The 21,415-nt window shown below is 39.2% G+C and overlaps 1 protein-coding gene across 1 annotated transcript in view; it reads left to right on the top strand.

Moving 5' to 3' along the window:
* The window catches only part of TRPM3 (transient receptor potential cation channel subfamily M member 3), a 608,677-nt gene that overhangs the window by 332,760 nt on the left and 254,502 nt on the right, over positions 1-21,415 (top strand). The window contains 1 exon segment of the mRNA XM_012932570.2: positions 5,557-5,631. Coding sequence (XP_012788024.2) covers positions 5,557-5,631 — 75 coding nt within the window.

The following is a 21,415-nucleotide window of genomic DNA, read 5'->3' as shown; positions in this document are numbered from 1 at the left end:
TGATCAAACACCCATCCCTCCACCAGTGCACATTCCCCACCACCAATATCCCAGGCATACCCCGCTTTCCCACATTTCTCCTGCCTCTAAGGCAGACAGTATTCCCAAGACTCTCTCTATTTTTGGGCATTATAGCTTGCAACACAGACACTGAGAGCTCATCATGTTTGGTCCATTATCTACTTTAGGGACGCATCTCCCATCCCAACTGGTTCCTCCAGCCATCATTTTCTTAGTGATCCCTTCTCTATTCCATCTGCCTTCTCCCCTCCACTCATGAAGCAGGCTTCCAGCTATGGGGCAATCCCCCTGGCCCTTGTATCTACCGTCCTTGGGTGTCAGCCTCATGTGATGCTACCCTACACTCCACAAATGAGTGCAGTCCTTCTATGTCTGTCCCTCTCTTTCTGACTCATTTCACTTAGCATGATACTCTCCATGTTTATCCATTTATAAGCAAATTTCATGACTTCATCTCTCCTAACAGCTGCATAGTATTTCATTGTGTAGATGTACCAAAGTTTCTTTAACCAGTCATCTGTTTTAGGGTACTAGGGTTATTTCCATATTTTGGCTATTGTGAACAGTGCTGCAATGAATATACAGGTACAGATGTCATTTCTACTGTGCTCTTTTGCATCCTCAGGATATATTCCCAGAACTGGTATTGCAGGGTCATATGGAAGCTCAGTTTCTAGTTTTTGAAGGACTGTCCATATTGTTTTCCAGAAAGGCTGGACCAGTTGGCATTCGCAACAACAGTGAAGGAGCATCCCTTTCCCCCCACTTCCACACCAGCATTGGTTGCTTTTGCTCTTTTGAATGTGTGCCAGTCTCTGTGGTGTGAGATGATATCTCATTGTTGTTTTGATTTGTATATCCCTGATGACTAGGGATGTGGAGCATTTTTTCATGTGCCTTTGGGCCATTTGTATTTCTTTTTTGAGGAAACTTCTGTTCATTTCTTCTCCCCATTTTTTTGATGGGGTTGGAGGTTTTTTTCTTATATAATTCTACAAGTATCTTGTATATCCTGGATATTAATCCCTTATCAGATGGGTATTGGGTAAATATTCTTTCCCATTCTGTGGGCTCTTTCTGTATTTTGGTCACTGTTTCTTTTGAAGTGCAGAAGCTACTTAGTTTGATGTAGTCCCATTTGTTTATGTTTGCTTCCACTTGCATGGTCAGTGCTGTTTCATCCTTAAAGATGCTTTTAGCTTCAATGTTATGGAGAGTTTTGCCTATATTTTCTTCTATGAGCCTTATAGATTCATGTCTGATATTGAGGGTTTTAATCCACTTGGATCTGACTTTTGTGCCTGGCATTAGGCAGAGGTCAGAGTTGATTTTTTTGCAGGTAGGTTTCCAGTTTTTCCAGAACCAGTTGTTGAAGAGGCTTTCCTTGTTCCACTTTACTTTTCTTGGTCTTTGTCAAAGATTAAGTGGTCATATATTTGGGGGTCTGTGAAAGGATATTCAACTCTGTTCCATTGGTCTGCAAGTCTATTTTTATCCCAATACCATGCTGCTTTAATTACGACTGCTTTGTAGTAGAGTTTGAAGTTGGGGAAGGTGAAGCCACCCATCTTCTTTTTTCCAAGGATTGCTTTAGCTATTCATGCGGGTTTATTGTTCCATATAAATTTCAGAAGTGTTAAGGCCTGTCTAAACACTTTGCAAGAAATAACAGAGTTAATGCTTACAGAAACTCTGAAGTGAATGCTGATTTTTCTAACCTTTGGCCATTGAGAAAACTGATGCACCAAGAGATTAAGCAATGGCCCCAGGTCCAGCTGCTCAGAGAATGACTTCCCAAGGTGGTGTACTGAACCCATGCTTTCATAGTTTGGAGAGACATACACTCTAAAACAGTAAAGCACAATTTAATGATAAAATTACAATGAGTTCAGACAGAGCATTTCTGAGTGGGTTGTTTATTCATAGGATATATGTTGGCACTTTCCTTCAGGTAAGTTCTTGATAGGTAATGGATGATAGGGATGCAGCTGAAAGCTTTCAACAGCCAGATTTTTAGCCTACAGCATGGCATCTAATTTGATTTTTATTAAACTGTTTATCCTTTTCTAACTACAGAAGAAAATTTCAGCTTCAAATATTAAAAAAGGATTGTATATGAGCTGGGATTTGTTTTTTAGAAAGTAGGGAAAAGATATCTGTTTTATTGTTTATATTTCTACCAAATCCCTTTAACAGGGTGATGGAGGAGTTGAGTATAAAGCCAGAATCATAAAACAAGTATTGCATACAGCGATTTTTACATATATACTTATATTCATTTTTATTTATTTCCTCCTTTTAATTTATTTATTTATTTCTTCTTAATTATTTGGTAAGCAAGATACTTTTTATTGAATGAAATTTTCATAGAAAAAAATGTGAGGTGAGATTAAGAATGAAACTAATGTGTCGAAGAGAGAACATGGTCATCTCCAGAGTGGAAAGGTGGCAAGCAAAGAGACAGAGACAAACAAGCAATAATTCATGTTCAAGGGAGAACACAGTCATGAAGAGGAAGCAGGTTGTCTTCTTTATTTGTTATGGAACACTTTCTAGTTAAAAGGTGAAATGAACTAGCCCAGCTTTCACCGGACCTTGCAACTTCAAGTTCCTAGTGTGCTTCTCCTTATTTATGATCAGCACAATTTGAGTTTGGGAAACTTTCTTACTCCATGTAACACAGATAGGGGAAGTCAAATAGGGCAAAGGGGACAAATGGAGGTTAAAGAATAGACTTGAACTTTAGGGATAGATTTGAACTCTTTCACAATAAAACTTCAACAGTTATACAATGTTGTATTTCTACACATTGTTTTGAAAGATGCACATATAAAACTTAAGCAATGTGATGTGACTTCAATTTTAAAATGAGAGAAAAAAGAGAAAGAAAGAGAAAGAAAAAGAGAGGAAGGAAGGAAGGAAGGGAGGGGGAGAGGGAGGGACAGGTGGGAGGGAGGGAGGGAAGGAGGGAGGGAGGGAGGGAGGGAGGGAGGGAGGGTTCTTCACATACCTAAACAATAAACACAGATGAAATACTTAGGGTGTAGAGCTCATTTTCTTTATCTTTGGAGGGTTTGAGGTCATATCTGGGCAGTGCCCATCAGCTACTACCAGTGCACTGGGGATTGAAGCCAGACTGCCCACATACAAAGTATGCCTTCATTCATTCCAGGTATATCTCTCAGGCCCTTACTGGCTTATTTTCATTCAAGATCCTTACCACTTTAGTTTGTGTATGTATGTGTGTGTGATGGATGAGGGGGAGTTACTTTGTGTATGGGGGGTCACAGTCCTATGCTCAGAGGTAATGCTTAGGGGTTATTCTTGGTTCTACACTCAGAAATCACTTCTGGAGGTATTAAGGGAACCATATGAGAAGCTGGAGACCTAACCTGGGTCACACACATGCAAGGCAAACACACTACACACTAGACTAGTGCTCTGGCCCACTACCTTATTTTTATTAATTTTCCCTCCATTTATCTCTTGAGACATTTTCCCTACTGTATCTTGAAGAGCAGGGAGAGATAGTTGGAATGATTATCAACAACCTGATACCTAGGCATTTCCATTTTTAAACATGCATCAAATTTTCAGTTAATCTGCTGATCTCTTCTAAGATGTTAATTTAACTTTTATCAGAGTTTATAACTAGTATGAAGAAAATTTTTAAAAAACCAACGGAAAATACCAGTTTTCTGTTTATCCTTCAGTAAAGACTTATCCAAGCCTGTTTTGTACTTGGTTTCCTAAACAAATGTTTGTGCTAAACTATGTTGTTGCCTATTTGCATCTTTGTTCATAGCATTTTGTAAGGGCTGTAATTGTACCAGTGATAGAGCAGGCTGAGAAGGCGTGTGCTCCAGGAATGTGCTCAATACAGAAATACGTAGTATTTCCTTGCGGTTTGTTATTTTTACATTTAACAAAAGAACCTAGAAGAATCAGCTCTTCCATTGTGTGTTCTGAGGCAAGGATTTTCTATTTTCTCCCAATAGGTACATCCTTTTGTGTGTGTGTGTGGGGGGGGGGGATTGGGAAGAGGAGCTTCTGTGAATCCCATCTTGTGATGCTTGGGAGCTACTTCTAGTATAGTGTTTGGAGGTTACCTCCATAATAGTACTCAAGAGTTCCTCTCAGGGATGTTCATATTGGTGTGCTGAGGATAGAACCCAGGTGCCAATATGCAAAGTATGTGCTCTAGCGCTTTGAGCCATCTCCCTGGTTCTAGTAAGCACATGCTTATAGAACAGTATGTATGCAAAAAGATTATGTAATGCTTGCAAAAAGAGAATGTGAAGAGTTAGGTTAGGAGCTACCATGCCTCTTTCAGACCAGTTTTACTAATCTGACCACTAACTCTCAACTATTCCCTCAACTTGAGACCATTCTCAAAGCTGATCTTAGGAGTTAGGACCATAAGACCTCATGAATATAAGCATTTCCATCAATATTGTTTCTCTAAAGGGAGCAAAAAGTGGGACAGAAGCAGAACTAGTCAAGTTTATGGAAGTCTCCACTGACGACTAGATTTGAAATGAGATGTTTCCTAAATCATCTATCTCAAAGTAGCTAGTTCAGTAAGTGAACTCCAGACGCATTATACTGCCATTATATTTATCTCTCATTTTTGGGTGGAATAGCCCAAAGTGGGCTTTTGTTGTTAAACCTATCATAATGAAATAACATGACAATTTTGATAGATTTGTATATATGTATATATGCATATATATACAAATCTATCAAAATTCATATACATATGTACAAATCTATCAAAATATATTATATAAGTATATAATATATACTATATAGATACACATACATAGAACATGTAATATATCTATATTTATATAGCAGATATAATTTACAGACAAAATATGTTACTATAGCTGTTCTTCATTAGTCATTTTCTGGGCAAATGAGACAAGGGCAAGGAAATCTGAGGATAAATAGTATTGACATGTTGGCATTGGTTTCAATTCCTATTTAAAGGGAAAATAAATATATACCTTTCTGAAAAAGTACTTCTTTTAGGTCAAAAGTATTTTATTACTTGGAAATAAAATACTTTATGTCTAGAGATACAAAAATGTGAAAAGGAGAGAAGCAGGAATCCAGTTCTTGGTCATCGTTGAAAGATGCAGAGTAGAAAGATTGACAATGATTATTATAATTTATTTAACAACTAATATTTTTTGAAGATGTACTAAGTACTAATCATTGTGACACACATTTGCCATGCATTAACTCACTTGATTTTTCACCACTATAATATCTGTCTAATTTGAAACAATAAGGAGACTTTTCCAGCAAAAGAAGGTGTTGATTTAAAAGATCTGGTTAGTTGGAGAGATGATGGGGCAGAAGAAAACTGATATAGAAAGTCTGAGTGATGCTTTACATATGTTTTAAATGTGCAGCTTGGGTTGCCATCACATATATAAATTTATATAACTTGAGTGATCGGTCTGCTTTAATTAAATGTGTATCTGACCATTGGGTTGTAGAAATTTCAAAGATTTTATTTTTTGACAGGATGCCTGCCGTTTTTCTCTCTTGACTCCCGCTTGTTTTATTCATTTTGGGGTAGTTGCCAATTAGAACCAATTGGTAAGTATGATTAATGGACAACATGAATTTTTCTCTTACACCCCAAATAAGAAAATTAACCATAGAAGCAATTATTTCCTTTCAAATTTCCTTAACACTCTTCTTCCCTATACTGTTGCTTATCTATCTCTTCTAGACTTCCAGCCACTTAGTTGTGAACAACTTAGTTATTCTCTATTACTTATTCCTGTTTATTGCATTTGTCATGGTAATTACCACTTATGACAGGAAATATAGAAATAAGCATTTATTGAGTTGTTCTGGGCACAATGCTAGGTATTTTTACATTTACTATCTCTTTTTATATACACAAAATTTCAAGTTAGGACATATGAGTTTCCTTTTTCTATAGTGGATGTGATGCATCTGAATTGCTAACACTTTGTTGTAATTCCAGTTAGCCATGTACAGAGATGCAAATCTAGGCAGATGTGATTCCAAAATCTTTACTCTTTTACCCCATAATAACTTGGTAGCATTTCCTCAGTTATAAAGAAACTCCCCTAAATTTTAATCATATTGGAGAATTTGGGAACCAATATTTCACTCAACAATTATTTGAACATCAGCTTTGTGCCAGACATGAGTTGATCATTGCTTCATTGGATGGAATTAGTCATCAGCACAACTGTGGGAAGAGAATAGTGCTAAGAGGCAAGATGGTGGAAGAATTCCTAGGAATAAATGGGGATGTAATAGAATAGGGCAGTGGCACAGAGGATGGGCTAGACACAAACAGAGGAGCTCCTGATCCTGTACCCATGGCTACAGTCTTTCTTCATGTGACTCGTGGACTTCCCTTTGTCATCCTATGCCTGAGAATATATGAAGGAGGCTGGGAAGGCAAAGGGACGTTCAATTGTCATCACTGGCATCTTTTCTGATCATTGCACCATCATCAAATACATTAGGATAACCATGACATAAAATTTTCCATCATAACTGTTTCATGGTATTTAACTTCAGTTTTATAAATTAAAGGTTCATCCAGGGATCCCTTGAAGTATGAAGTAACAAAGTTAAATATACTGATGACCCTGTGTCAAACCATAAGACTTGAAAAAGATGTTAAACTTCCTCTGGAAGTATATATATGTATTATTGCCTTCTGCCAATGTTCTGACTTACTCAGTGAAAATCTCAGACTTTCTGCTGCCAGTAGATGTACCCTGTCAAGACCAGCCAAAATACAACTACAAAACTGATCAGTTACCTCTGGACTGTGATGATTTGCCAATTTTTCAGATGCTCTCAATTCAAAGTGTAATTTCTCTGCCATTCAAATAAAATTTCCCCTAAAGAATGGGGTACATGAGGAAGCACATTTGTTTAAACATCTGTTCTCTTTTCATCTTGAGAAATGGCACAAATTTACTGGGCTACTGAGATGTTTGTCATGCTTGCTAACAAAGTTTCTTTGTCCATCCAGACAATAATCAAAAGAAATGCCTTGCAAAGAGTAGAAAAAAAAGATTTAGTAAAATGTATTTCTTGGTGTTTACCTGTATTTTTCTTTGGTCTGATTAATTTTTCACATTGGGATAACTTATTCAGGCACCGGGACAGTTCCTGTCAACAAATTAGTCTAAACAGAGACACTATTCAACATTCTAATAAGATTTATTTGGTTCTTTTACATGAGGAAGGGACAAAAGAATACTAAGATCTCCTTTCAGATTAGAAAGATTTATACTGCAAATGTTTGATAAGCATTTTGGTATGAAAGTCAGTCAAGCTTATGGTCTCTGACCAAATCTATAAGATTCCTATCAGGATTAAACTTCTCAGTGAGACTCAATCTCTTCCTTATTCCACTGCTAAAAAAAGAACTTCCACATGTTTTATCTGCTGTTTTTCTTACTTTTCTTCTCATAATAGATATAAACTTTATATTATACTTATTCCACGCTACTTTCAGTTTCCTTTAAATGACACAATTTCTTATTTGTACTTTTGTCCTGTATTACCTTTGCTAAAATTCCAACTTCTCCCCAACTCTCTCAAAATACCTATCCTCCAAATTCCTAGGAAATTCTTCTCTTGTCTGAAACCTTTTGAGAAATGGCCCTTTCATTCTATGTTTCTGCCAGACTCAGTTAGTCATCACGTCTTCCGTGTATACCTGCAACACTATGCAAACCTTAGACCTGACAGTCCTTTTCTTCTTGGACTGGCTCTCTGCCAGCTGGCTGCACCATCTCTAGATTGTGAGCTCCTTGGGAGCAGAACTTGAGTCTTATTTGTCATCTTGCAAATATAGAGTCATTCCTGGCACATGCTCAATAAATTTTCATTGTTAATATTGTTATTTGGTTTTCTGGCCTTATTTTTAGCTCTGACTTGTCACCATGACATAAAAACATAATAGAGATGAGCTATTAAAAACTATTCAGAAGAAATAAAAAATAATGAGATAGATTCAGGGAAGATAAATAAATAGGAGCATGCATTGGTAAAGACCATTATACATGCTTCTGACTGTCATGGGCAGAAGAGCATTTGTTCTGGGAAATTTGACCATTTCCTTGTGTTATAAATCATTGTTGAAACAGTGCCATATTAGGAATTTAGATTCTAAAGATACACATTTTTTGTAGCAGACAATTCCATCATGCCTTCATTATTTCCATTTACACAGAAAAGAAATAACTATTGATTTTTCCCACTTACTTAAAGTGATAATTGCCCATGACTGCTTTTCACTCTAGATTAGGATCAGTTCATTGGTAGAGGTGCATGCTAACTTTAGAAAGTTAGACAAACATAAAATAAATAGGAAAACTTGTGCTGACTGAGTACTTTCCTGCTATAATCAGTTTTTCAGTGAAATATATTTAGAGAAGATAAGCTATGCCATTCTCTCAGAGTCTATTAAAATGGTGGGAGACTTCAGTCTGCTTGAAATGGTAAGGTCAAGAAATTTATCATAGAACCATTCAAATATCCTTGCTAGAATTTAAAATAATATGTGTATTGCTTCAAGCTATTTTTTATAGTTGGGAGCACACCAAGCAGTGCTCAAGGGTTTTTCCTCACTCTGCACCGAAAAATTACTCCCGGTGGAACTCAGGGGACCACATGGAATGCCAAGGATCAAACCTGACTTAGACATATGCAAGGGAAGCACCCTCCCTGCCATACTATCACTCCAGACCTGCGTCAAGCTATTATTTGGGTCATTTCAAGCCACTGAAACTGGTAGATAGAAAAGTGAAATGTAGCTCTAAGTTGAATAACTAACTAGAAATTGCTCCCAGGATATCACTAATAAAGTTAATATAGGCCTTAACAATAAAAATCATTCAGCGACCAAAGCACATGTTTTGCATGTGGAAAGCCCAGGTTCCATCCCTTGCACCACTGAGCATATCGAGGAGTGACCCCCCACCCACTACCATTGAGAAATTGGAAGAAAACCTCATTCAGAGTTGGTTGTGCCAACCCCCCCAAAAAAATTATTTAATCTTTCATTTTGCCTAAAACATTCATATGTGAGAAAAATGAGGAAATAGAAATATTATAACCTAGTACTAGCTAAAGAAGCAAGCAGCTGACTCCCGTTACCCCCCAACCCCTCTTTTGGGGGCATCTGTAGCTGAAACAAATAAGCTGCTGCACTCAGAGAACAGACACTCTGGTCTGTGAAGAGGCCAGATTTCCAAAGCTAAGTGCTGTTCCACATGCCACAACCTGCAGGCAAATACTGAAACCCTAAATCTCAGACTGAGCAACCAAAATTCCTTTTCTCTGATGGGCCTTGATTTATCTGAGTCCCCATGAACTCAGTGGACAATTCCTGCAAAGAAAAGGCAGTGGTATAAAAGCAAGTTCACCTGTGTTAAAACAGAGGCATGGAGGGTAAGAATTGAAGAGTCAGGTTTTTGGGTCGTCAAACAAATCTAAACTGAATTCTGCCTCATTAGCAGCATTTCTTACACCCAGAAAGAAAATGCAGAAAGCAAATCTCCACTCTGGTGCACTCATAATTTATTATGAAATCATGGGAGCAGGGATTATGATGAGAGACATAATTAAACACATTGTGACCCCATCAGATGCTTGAAGAGAATATGGAATACCTCACCCTGTATTTCTAGTCTGAGACTTTGCTTTCTTAGTATAGAAGGGGAACAGGACTCTTTTCTAAATTTTAATCTTTTGATTGACATATTCATTATTCAAGGAATAAGAACTGTTGCAGTGAGAATAAGTTATTGTTTACAAAATGAATTGGTAGAAAATGTCATACAAATTTTTTTCTTAAATCAGTTCAGTACTAACTTCCTTCCCATCAAGATCTGGTAAATTTAATTTTAATCTATAGTAGATCTCTCCTCTGTTTTCTCCACCCTCCCGATTCTCTTCACTTCCCCTGCTGTCTCTTTCCTCTTTTCCTCTTCTGTCCCTCAATCACACTCTCTTCTACCCCCTTCCCTCCCTTCTCCTCCTCTTGTCCTATTTTCTCCCTCTTACCCTTCACCCATCTCTATGGCATCCATCTGCCTCTCAACTTCTACTCTATCCTGTTCAACTCTCATGCATATCTGGAAAATCAGAAAAGGGCATTTTAACTCCCCTCACCCAAAGTTATCACTAGTTTATCACTGGTGCAATAGAGATCCATCCTGCTTGGTGAATAAACACACATACACACTCATAAGGCTCTGATGCTTCATCTCAATAAAGTCAGTAGAGGTCTTTGCTTTATCACTCAGGCCCTGGACTCAGCAGCCTCAGGCTCAGGACCCCAAAATGCAATTCACAAAAATTTCCCTCAGACCTAGTACTTTTGCCCATCACTGCTTTATGGAGTTTGCATTTGTATGTATGGAGTAGAAAATATATAAACAACATGGAGTATTGGATAGTGATATGTGATAGGAAAGAAATAAAGCAGTGAAGGGCAAAAAGTGTGGGGAAGAGATAGCATTTTTCAAGAAAGTGGTGGGAAAGTCAGTCTAGAAAAGGGGATGTAACTGGAGATATAAGACAGTGGGTAAGGCACTTACCTTGCACACAGCTGACATGGGTTCCATCCTTAATACTATATATGGTTCCCTGAACCCCTCCAGGAGTCATCCCTGAGCACCAATCCAGCAGTAAGCTACTGAGCACTGCCAAAGAAAAAAGGAAAGAAGGAAGGAAGGGAAGAGGGAAGGAAGGAAGGAAGGAAGGAAGGAAGGAAGGAAGGAAGGAAGGAAGGAAGGAAGGAAGGAAGGAAGGAAGGAAGGAAGGAAGGAAGGAAGGAAGGAAGGAAAGGAGGGAGGGAGGGAGGGAGGGAGGGAAGGAGGGAGGGAGGAAGGGAGAAACTGAATGCTATTTGTGTGATGATTATACTGGAGAAGTCCATTTTTGGTTGAAGAAACAGCAATAAAAAGTGCTAATGTAGGAATGTGGGCAGCTGTTTGAAGAACATCAAAAGATCTGTGTGACCCTATGAAATGAACAAGGAGAAGAGTAAGAAAAGAGCCAGAGAGGGAACAAAGGGCCAGATCCAGTGAAGATTAAAAGACCTTTGACTTTTACCAATGAAATGGGAGCTTGAGATTTTTTAACAAAACTGGAAATGACCTTATGTATTTTGACAGAATAGCTTTACCTGCTGAGTTGAGAGCCGCCTAAATGTGGAACAGGCACCAAAGCAGCAACAACAGTGAAGAGAAAAGGGCAATACTCTAAGCCAAGGTTAATGATGACTTAGTCTAGAGATGGTAGCAGTTGAGAAGGGCAAGAAGCTATCCTAGTCTGGCTATTATTAGCAGGCAAGCAAAATTTACCATCAAATTGAAATTGGCATGTAACAGGAAACAATTCAAAGAGAATTCCTAGCTTAAGTGACTGATCAGTTTGCAGCATGGGGTTACCTTTTTCAAGGATCGTGAAGATTATGTGAGGAGGATGACAAGTAGGAACCAATCTCAGGAACATAGCACTGGGCCTGTCAAATGAAGATGAGATGACCACAGCATATGTGCAGGTATGAGGACAGCTGTAACTTCAATGGGGATATAGGTCTGGAAATTGTCAGCGCATACATGGTACATGAAAAGACATGAGTGGACATGATCTGCAAGAGAGTGGGTAGGGAAAGGACAGGAGAGGACTAATAACTGAGCCCTGCAGCAGAGGTGAGGAGAAACCAGCAAAGGATCTGAAGGAGCAGCTAGTGAGGACATCAGGAAGCCAATGGTGTCTAGAAAGAAGCCAAGACCTGCGCACAGTTTGGTGTGGCTCCCAACTCCCAAAATTAAATACATAAATACATTCTAAAAATGAAGTCTCACACACACACAGAGAGGATAATTCCTACAGCTATCCATCTTGAGAAAGATTGATGCAATCGTCCTGGAGTACTTCCTGGAGCAAATAAAGATATAAATCTATGGGGTGAGAGTGAAATATCTGTGATGTTTTCACAAGGCTATGTTAATGTCTGAACCAGGAGTTAATAAATTTGGTTGGTAAAATGTCAGATTTTCCAGGTGCAAGAGAGACAGTTCAGTAGGTAGGGTTCTTGTCTTGCACAGGGATAACCCAGTTTTGATCCCCATCGTTCCATATGTTCCCCTGAGCACCACTAGGAATGATCCCTGTGCACAGAGCCAGGAGGAAGCCCTAAGCACAGCTCCAAAAAATCGCCCCCCTTCAAAAAAAAAAAAAGTCAATTTTTCAGCCTAAGGGAACAAAAATTCTCTTGCCATACTCAACTCTGCCATTGCAGAAAGAAGCCAGTGACACTACCTAAGAAAATTAGCATGGACATGAACATGTTCTAATAAAGCTTTATTCACAGAGACAAGATTTGGCCCTTGGCCATAGCATGCGAACCTTTGGGGGATAAATAATATGATAAAAATGAGTCACAAAAGGCCTGAGTATGTCTGTAATTACTGATAAACTAACCAAGTTGGAGATCTGACCAAATCCAAGGAGTGACACCCATATTTGATGCATGTGACTGCCATAATGTCGCCCTTACTGGGAAATATGTACCATTTTTGCAGTTCAGCCTCTAAAACCAACTTTCTTAAGGAAGCCTTGACCATCATCTTGTTTCACAAGGGCATTTACTGCACTCCTGGAAATCACTTCTATGTTTTCCATTGGAAAAAAAAAATGCTCGTTTCAGAAAGGACTCAGAAGCTTTGGAGGTCCACCGAGCAGTGTGTGTTTCTACTCCTCCAGCTGATTCTGCTAAAGCAAATGCACACCACACTCCCTCCTCAGGATATTTTTTAGTATGCAAACTAATGTGTCACACAATGGAATCAGAGGAGTAACTCCTTATAGTCACCTTCTCACAGAGAGAAAGAGAGAGAGATGTATATGGATTTATCTCTTCTATAAAACATTAATGGACTATCAGTGATATTAGCATTTATTATTGTGGTCAAATGATTCTTGGCAGCAGTAGCAGGAATAAATAAATGACTAAAAATGGTAGAATAAGATAATGAGGTTAAACACCTTCAGTGATTAAGACCTCATGTACCCACTGCCTGCCTCTGGGTCATAACTACCTCCTAATGCCTGATTCTGTACTCTGGCTCACTTAAGTGATAGAATGTAACGATGCATTCATTCATAAGGGAGCAAAGTAAAGGGGATTGATTTCCAGCACTATCAAGGGTTTCCAAGAACACAGAGGAACTTTAAATTGATATTTCTCACCTACAAGCATTATGCAGGTATGTTGTATAACTGGTACCCTTTTCCTTTGATCTGATTTTTCTCTGGAGCTCCATCCCTCTGTGCTGTGTATCTGGATGAAGGAGTAGGAAGGAATATCTCTGACAATGAGCAACTGCAGTTTCTGTGGAGTGGAGAATCTGTTTCCAAGGATGACAGTAGCAAATATTTGCCTTCTTTTTTTGTTTGTTTGTTTGTTTTTCTTTTTGGGTCACACCTGGTGATGCACAGGGGTTACTCCTGGCTCTGCACTCAGGAATCACCCCTCAGTGCTCAGGGGACCATATGGGATGCTGGGAATCAAACCCAGGTTGGTCAAGTGCAAGGCAAACACCCTACCTGCTGTGCTGTGCTATCGCTCCAGCCTCATATTTGCCTTCTTATGCCAGGAATTGATGCAATAAAGGAACTATACACAAACATACAATATTTTCTAATAGCTGAAGTTTGCATCTATTTTTGAAAACTGCCAGAATTGAATTAGAGACTTTACAATGTGAGACTGATCAGATGGTTTGTCAAAAACTAACTAATTCTGGTCTTTACCTCTCGTTCCTGAGTGGTTATAAATTATGACCCCCTTTGCTTACAAAAGTGCCCCATTATTTGTATAAGAAGTTATATGGTCACCCTCATGAGCTACAATCCAGTAGAGTAGAGTGTAATACTCTGTTTCTGAAGATGTCTTTTTCTGAAGCCCAGTTCAGAAATGCAGTTTACTCTCTATGCCTCAGTATCTATACTGAGGGGAAAACAAAGGGGAAACAGTTATCCCTATTAGAGGATTATATACAGATATGGAAGTCACCTGGCTAAATGCCACCAGCACCCACTAAATGCTTAGTGAAGAAAAGAGAAGAGAAGCTACTAGACTCCATTGCCCTTGGGTACTTTTCCTTTATGTCTTCATTCACTGCGCCCAGAAATTTACTAACAACCTTGATGTGACTCCATTTGATATTTTCTTATTTAATTTAATTTATTTAGTTTAGCTTTGGGGCCACATCTGTCTGTGCTCAGAACTTACTCCTGGTTCTGTACTCAGGGATTACTCCTGACAGTGCTCTGAGGTCTGTATAGAGTGTCAGGGTCAGCAACATGCAAGGCAAACACTCCACCCACTGTACTTACCTCTTTGGTCCCTGAAATTAGCTTTCTTTAAGTGTTCAAATTGTGAAATTATCCTGAAAAGGTGATGGTAGATCAAATAAGTTTGGGAATCTCTCAATTCAAATAGACTCACCTAAGAAGTTTCAGTTCAACTGTCTTGTACTTCCAAATCAAACCTGTGCTACCTCTCAGTATTAGAATCTGCTAGAGTGACAATTATATCCTGACCACTAGAGAAAAGATATAAACAAAGGTTTGCATTCTTTGCATTCTTATCCTAGAGTGGTTATCACAAACCTGGTTACTCAGTTCTGCGCATGGAGAGGAGTAAATGTATCATGCTGAAAAAATTCCTTCCCTACAGAAATTTGAAGTCAGAGCAATGCATGTGCCCCAAATCTACCACCCATATTTATGACTAAAGATTTTCTTATCATAAATACTGGATTAGAGTAGGCTTGACATGTTTTATATTGGAAAAGATGCCAAATAATCACACACACACACACACACGCACACACTCACACACAATTTTATCATTTGCCCAACTAGAGGCAAAAAAAATGGATTAAGTACCATTAGTGGTTAGTCTGATCAGTACCCTTTCTTGGCATCATGTATGATAATGGCAGCTATTTTAGTAACCTTGGTGGGGAATGAAGGGCAATCCTAGCCTTCTGGCTTTTCAACAACATCTAAGCTGCTAAAAAACATCAATCATCTCAGAGGGAACAGAATTAGGTTTCCATTTCAGCCATATAGTTCCCTATTTATTTCAACTGCTGCAAATAATGGCTTTTAGCAGCACCCTTCTAGCAAGAAGAAGAATGCAAACCTTGGTATATATCTTTTCACTAGAGGTCGAGATACATTGTCACTTCCGCGCTCAGTCTTATACTGAGAGATAGCATAGGTTTGATTTGGACGTACAGGTTAGTTGAACTGAAACTTATTATGTGAGTCTGTTTGAGTCTAGAGATTCCCAAATTTAATTGGCCTACCAGGCCCCCTTCAGGATAAAAATACCACTCAGTGTTCCCCTGGAAATATTCCTTCTTTAATGGAACAGAAAGGGCTCCCAATTGCAGTAAAGCGGTTACCCTTGGCATTATTCCATCCTTGTTCAGGGGGGCAATATCCCCTCAACCCCCGCCCACTGCAATAAACATTGAACTAGACCCTGTAACTTCATCCAGAGGTACAAATGTGAACCCCATTCGGGTCCTCAGCACAGTTTCTCTAGGTCTCTGATCATCACCAAGGGTCCGTAGTTAAGGCCTATGAAAGTGCACTGCTTAAGTGACTAGCATCCCCACTTTCCTTGGGATACAGCAAAATATTGAGACATGAGTTTCCAATGTATTCCTTTTCCTTCAACAGTGCTATTCTCCACACCCAGGCCTGAGGCTTTTAGTCAACTTCAGTTTTGTTTGATTTTGAATGCATTTATTTGAACTAAAGGAGAAGAGCTCTGTGGGACCAAGAATGCTGCCTCTGAGGGAAGGAGGTCTCTATCCCAAGATTGTGCAATTTAGTGAAGAAAACTTTCATCAAAGAAAGGTAGAATAAAATAACTACAAAAAACAAATGTCGCTTTTTTTTTTTTAAGTCAACAGTAAGACTACAAAGGAATGAATAATGAATAGTGCCTGAGGGAGTGAGGAAGGGCCTCTGAAATTGGCAGCATTTGAACTGGACTTTGAAGACTGAGTTGGTCTTTCTGAGAAGCCACAGTAAATAATACATCTCTTCCTTATCCAAATTCTCAACAATTCTAGAAATAAAAGAAGCACTTGATGGAACCCAATATACCATATTTAGCTGGGGGGGAGGGCATGTTAGCAGACACAGGCTTTAGGTCTCTGGGATAATGACTCGTCAGAATTAGGCAATACCCCCCTCTCCTATGAGTCTTCTGCTTTCCACCTGATAATAGATACCCTGGAGAAACTTGGGGATCTCAGGCTTCAAGCAGACAGATGCCAAAAAGAGCAAAGCTGAGTGAGCAAACCCTGTCACTCTCAAAGTTAGCAAGCAGGCAGAGAATGTGCTTGGGGAAAATTCTTCCTCATGAAACCAGGAGTAGGGAAAGAAACACCTCTAGGGAAATTAGTGTGGCCAAGTGTAAGTAAAACCTCATCCTAGCTGGAAGGTGGAGAAGAATCTGCTGAAAGCAGAATCACACTAACAGGCTCTGAGCACAGATGAGGCTGAAAGACTTATGCCAGAACACAGGGACCCTTGTCAGTCACCCAGAAACCGGGCTTTTAACATAATTCCTGGTTCTGTGAAAAAATTGTCTTGAACACCATTTACATCACAAATGAGGGTCCTTGATCTCAGGTCAGTTGGTTGAGAGACAAGTTCTTATAAAGTTTTTTTATATGTAAAATGATTTTCATTTTTAATATTCTTCCTTCCTCAAGCACCCCAAATTTTAGTGAGAAACTACTATCTGTCCTGGGAATACAAAGATTAACCTGCCTAATAGAGAAAAGAGATGCCCAACATGGAATCAGTAACATAAAACTTGACGAGATGCTTAGAGTATGTTTTGTTAATGCCATTAATTGATTGATAGAATGATAAAATATATTCCTTGCCATGGGACTTTTAGAACTAAATACTAAATAAATCTAAATACTGTAAGAATATACAATGGAGCTAGAGAGATAGAATACTGCGTAGGGTGCTTGCCTTGCACAGGACCAATCTGGGTTCAATCTCCAGTACCACATGTAGTCCCCTGAGCACTGCCAGGCATAATCCCTGACTAGAGACCAAGGTGTGAACCCTGAGCACTGCCAGGTGTGGCCCCACTTCACAAAAAATAAAAGAATCCACAGATGCATGAATGATTAATTGGTGAGATGAAAGAGAAATGTGAAGATTTCTTTGAATCCTGGAATTCGAAATATGTAAAATTTAGTAAAGAGAAATGTTTCTTAAGAGAGAGTAGAAATTTCTGCAGCAGGGAGGGAGAAGTAGTTACTATGTAGATCACTGCAGAGATATTTTGTTTCCAAGCAAATCTTCCTAGTCTGCCAGTGTGTCCACTCTGTCCCTGCTCTCTCCCTCTGCCTCTCATATACAAGCTTTTCACTCTCACTTTGATGATATGATATCATAAAAGATTTTTATTTTAAATGTACAAATGATTCATGGAGATAGAAGAAAATAAATGCCTCTTTAATGTTTAAAACATATGGAGGTTCTGATGAACAATTTGAAAGAGGCTTATAATACACAAACAAATAATATACTTAGCAAGATAAATTCCTTTATCTTGTATCCGAAAGGTTAAACTGACACAATGGCAAAATCTTTCACTCTTATGCAGGCCACGTACACCATTTTGTCATTACCAATATTTCCTTCTCTCCTACCGTCTCTCTCTCCTATCGACCTCTGCCTTGTATAATAGGTAGTCCACGGATTTCCAGTCTGTAATTCCCCTGGTAGCTCAGCTGCTTACTAGTTCTACCAAAAAGTCAAAGGAACTGTACAGGCTGTGGGTCTAGATCCTGGAACATTTATGAGGAAATGTGGACAAAAGTATTACAAAGTAAAATGAGTTAGAACTGCTCTGATACCCTTATATTTGAGAAGGCAGAGATGCCTTTTGATGTGGGTTCTGAACAGAGCAGAAAACTATTGCTTTGTTTCTGGAATTTTCTATTGCTTTGTTTGGGAGAAGATAATACTGGCTCTTCCATGAAAGTTATAGTCTCGCCTTACAACTCAGGGGATGGACAGTTTCTTTTCAACTGGGAGATTCGCTTGGAATGTTGCTTGGATATCCTGATAATACAAGGACATTAATAGAATATTTCAGAGAGGTCTGGTCATAAGGGAATAACTGTTTCACATTGATTAAGTCAGCTAGTTTATTAGCATATAATTTGTTAGGAATCAGTTTATGGGTTTTGTTATCTGGCATTTACAACTTTGCTCAACCCACAGAACACAAAATATTTACATAGACCCATTCAGGAAGAGCCTTGGGGAGTGATACAAAATGTCATCTAGCCAAAAGAAGAAATTTAACCTTTTGGATACAAGATAAAGGAATTTGTCTTGCTAAGTATATTATTTGTTTGTGTATTATAAGCCTCTTTCAAATTGTTCATCAGAGCCTCCTTTTGTTTTAAACATTAAAGAGGCATTTATTTTCTTCTATCTTCATGAGTTATTTGTACAGTTAAAGTAGAAATCTTTTATGATATCAATATTTATATTTGTAAAAGAATCTTTATATTGATGTTTATCCAAACCGTACCATTCTTATTAGACAACACTGCATCACTGTATCACTGTCATTCCATTGCTCATCGATTTGCTTGAGCATGCACCAGTAATGTCTCCATTGTGAGACTTGTTACTGTTTTTGGCATATCGAATATTCGATATGCCATTAGACAACAAACTGTTCTAAATAACTCATCTGTTACTCAAAAGAGCCCATTAAATTATGTACCTGCTCTGCGTGTTACCACCTTTCTTAGGAGTACAAAAATATATTTGGGGTATACCAATATATCCATCAGGGTGAGTTTCTGCCCTTCCAGCGTCCGATTTCAGATTGCTTGAGAAGTGGAGGGAAGCCATGCTGTCAAAGACTAGAGGCAGTTAGGTCAAACAGACTGGAGCTGTGGCTTCCAACCTTTCATCCATAGACAGTGCTGGCCTGGAGCTGCACAAAGACCAAAAAGCACTGGATGAGAATGTGCCAGTGAAAAGGAAGGCAAGCGGCAAAAGACCCATCATGACTGAAGGCAGGCCTGGTGTTGAGAATCTGCATCCCAGGACCAGGACCAGACAGCTCCTGGCCAGACCCGGGCAGTTTCATCTCAGAAAACCTTCATCTGAGGGAATGGACAAGGCCTAGACCTCCAGCACACAGGGCAAGCTGCAATGGGGTTGTGTCCAGGTCCCCTGAGATCAGGGCTGGCAGGGAACATGCAGGTGTTCAAGCTGGGGTGGAGAAGACGGTGTTCCTCAGGAATGAAAGACACACAGGGAATAGTGATTGCTTTCTCTACTCCCGGACTCTCTGCAAAGGCGGGCTCTAAACCCTTTGTGTTGTTAGTTGAAGTTTCTGATATACCACACTGGCAACTCCTCTCTTTGACTGAAGTGGAGCAACTAACTTTTACTTGTAAACAGGATTCCCACATGGCCATTAATTATGCTCTAAAAGGAAGGTTCTCCTGACACCTCTGCAGAGAAAGCCATGGACTCATAAATTTCAACCTGAATATTCTCTTTTTTGTTTGTTTTTGATTTGGGATCACTCCCAGATTTCAGGGCTCCTGATTCTATGCTCAGGGATCATTCCTGGCAGTGCTCAGGGGACTATGTGGGATGCCAGAGATCAAACCCTGGCTGGTCACATGCCAGGGGTGCGCCCTACGATCTCTTTACCCCCTGAATATTGCTCTTAAAGTCCTACATTCCCCACCCAAGTCTCAACTATTCCAAATTGCATTTAGACAAGGGACTCACAAATAGTTTCTTCCTTTGACAATATCTTAATGATGAAAAAAAGTAGTGCATGAGCACCTTCAGGCTGGTTAGGGACATGGGAAGACTTGAGAGTCCTTAAGTCTTTAGAGTCAGCAGAGGTGAGCCTGGGGGAAAGGAATGTGACAGCAGTAAGAAAAAATTAGCTCAAAATAGATAAAGGAGTAATTTTTATAAGGAAACAAAGATGGGTCTACAGGAAAGTTGGAAAACTTTGACCCATCTCAGAGGCTTAAAATGTTTTATTCATTTTTAAATGTTTGAAAACAAATCCAAAGGATATTTGGGGACATAGGAAAACTACATTAAATTCAAATTTGATGACTGATATAAAAATCCCATTTTTTCTCATTAGTTGACTGTTCATACAAAACTGTGTTTTGAAATTCATCTATGAACATTCTGTAGAAGTTTATTTTCTCTCTTATTATGTAACTATTCGCAGAATGTGCTCTGTTTTGCCAGGTCACTGTTTGGCCTGCAAAGCCTGAAATACTAACTAATCCTTTCAAGAAAAAAGCATGAAAAAATCTGTCTGCCTCTAGTGCTTGCTCTAGTGGAGACTCTGCAAGAACTGAAAGCAAGTGATTATAACTGAACTGATGAGTCACCAATAACCCAAATAACTTGAGTTCCTTCTCCTCTCCTTCTTTCTTCTTCCTCTCCTCCCTCCTCCACCTCCTCCCTCTGCCTCATTCTCTTTTGTTGTTGTTTACTCACTCACTCACTGTCATCCCATTGCTCATTGATTTGTTCGAGCAGGCACCAGTAATGTCTCTCACTGTGAGACTTTTTGTTACCTTTTTTGGCATATCCAATATGCCACGGGTAGCTTGCCAGGCTCTGCAGTGGGGGCAAGATACTGTCAGAAGCTTGCGGGGCTCTCCGAGAGGGCCGGAGGAATCAAACACGGGTTGGCCACGTGGAAGGCGAATGCCCTGCTGCTGTGCTATTGCTCCAGCCCTTGTTGTTTACCAAATTTTATTCAAGAACTCATATAAAGAACTTAAGATAAATGAGCTTTAATCTTCATCCTCTCTTTTCTTCATCCTGGTTAATCTGGAAGTAACGCAACACAACCAGCAACTCTCTTTGCTGTTAAACAGCATGTGCAACCAATCACTTAGGTTATTCTTCAAATATTCTTTGTGAGATATTTCAAATACCTTTTGTAAAATAATAATCTTGCCCTTACTCTGTTCAATGGTCACAGTACTGCCACCCAGTATTGCCAATTTTGTTGTTCATCTTGATTTGCTCCTGAAAAAAACTGCTTGAAATTTGCAACATCCATGATTTCATCTTCCAGAGGGTGGCTGCAGTCCAGGGAGAATTTAAGAACTTGCTTGCTTTCCCCCCACCCCCTGCCTTTCCCCCACCTCTGCCATGCACAAGCTTTTTTATGGACACCATGGAAGCAGCAGAGGCAGAAAGCCCTCTGCCTCATTCTCCTTCCCATCGC

The sequence above is a fragment of the Sorex araneus genome, chromosome 1, assembly GCF_027595985.1.
Source record: "Sorex araneus isolate mSorAra2 chromosome 1, mSorAra2.pri, whole genome shotgun sequence".
Classification (NCBI taxonomy): domain Eukaryota; kingdom Metazoa; phylum Chordata; class Mammalia; order Eulipotyphla; family Soricidae; genus Sorex; species Sorex araneus.
Note: the sequence above shows the minus strand (reverse complement) of the source record. Positions and strands in the feature narration are given on the sequence as shown.